General features: G+C 61.6%; 1 protein-coding gene across 1 annotated transcript in view; it reads left to right on the forward strand.

Annotated features, from left to right (window-relative positions):
- LOC107198894 (histone deacetylase 7-like) overlaps positions 1-909 on the forward strand; it is a 26,831-nt gene that overhangs the window by 20,441 nt on the left and 5,481 nt on the right. The window contains exons 9-10 of the mRNA XM_033511581.1: positions 90-180; positions 762-888. Coding sequence (XP_033367472.1) covers positions 90-180; positions 762-888 — 218 coding nt within the window. The remainder of the gene's footprint in view (positions 1-89; positions 181-761; positions 889-909) is intronic.

A 909-nucleotide genomic window follows, 5' to 3' on the forward strand; every position in this document is an offset into this window, starting at 1 on the left:
TGGGGTCACTGCTCCATCCCTGTCCTGGATTTGGGGTCACTGCTCCATCCCTGTCCTGGATTTTGGGCTGCTCCTTTTTGGCCCCTCAGGGTTCTCAGGGGGTCCCAAAGCCCCTGGGCTGCCCAGCTGGGGCTGTTTGATGGAGGTGTTGGACCAGAGCTGCTCCTGGTCCTTGGGAAGGTCTGAACATCCCTCCCTGGAAGGGAATCCTCGATCCAGAGCCCCCCGAGGCGTTCCCAGGGGCTCCAGGAGGGACACGGGGACAGCAGCTCGTCCCTTCTCTCCAGCCCTTCCCAGGCCGCTCCGTTCCCAGCTTTCCCTCCTGGTTTCTCTGCATTCACTGCCTTCCTTCTCTCCTCCTCCTCCTCTCCCTGTCCCTGTCCTGTCTCTCTTTCAGGAAGGGGCTCCTTCGGTGCCTTCCTGCTGCCTCTTCTGGTTCTGCTCCTCTCCTTGCCCCCCGTGCTGGGCACCAGCTCTGCTTTCCCTGCTCTGCCTCCTTTCCCTGCTCTGTTCCCCTCTGGGCTCGGGGAGCTCACGCCTGGCCCCCATCAGAAGAGACTTTCTGAGTTTCCCGGCTCTTGAGGCGGTGCTGATCAAACCAAGATGTTTGGTTAAACACTAAAAATAAGATAAAGAAGGTAAAAGAGAGGGGGAGCTGGGCAGGAGGAGGATGTGGGGTGGCCCGAGGTCACCTTGGGCTGGCACAGGACACCACGTGGCTGCCGTGACCGAGATGTCCCCTGCTGCTGTGGGACCCCCTGACCGATGTCCCCTCTCCAGGTGGACAGTGACACCATCTGGAACGAGCTGCACTCGTCCAACGCTGCCCGCTGGGCCGCTGGCAGTGTCACCGAGCTGGCCTTCAAGGTGGCCACCAGGGAGCTGAAGGTAGCTGGTGGCCTTGGGGGG

The sequence above is a fragment of the Parus major genome, unplaced genomic scaffold (genome assembly GCF_001522545.3).
Source record: "Parus major isolate Abel unplaced genomic scaffold, Parus_major1.1 Scaffold360, whole genome shotgun sequence".
NCBI lineage: Eukaryota > Metazoa > Chordata > Aves > Passeriformes > Paridae > Parus > Parus major.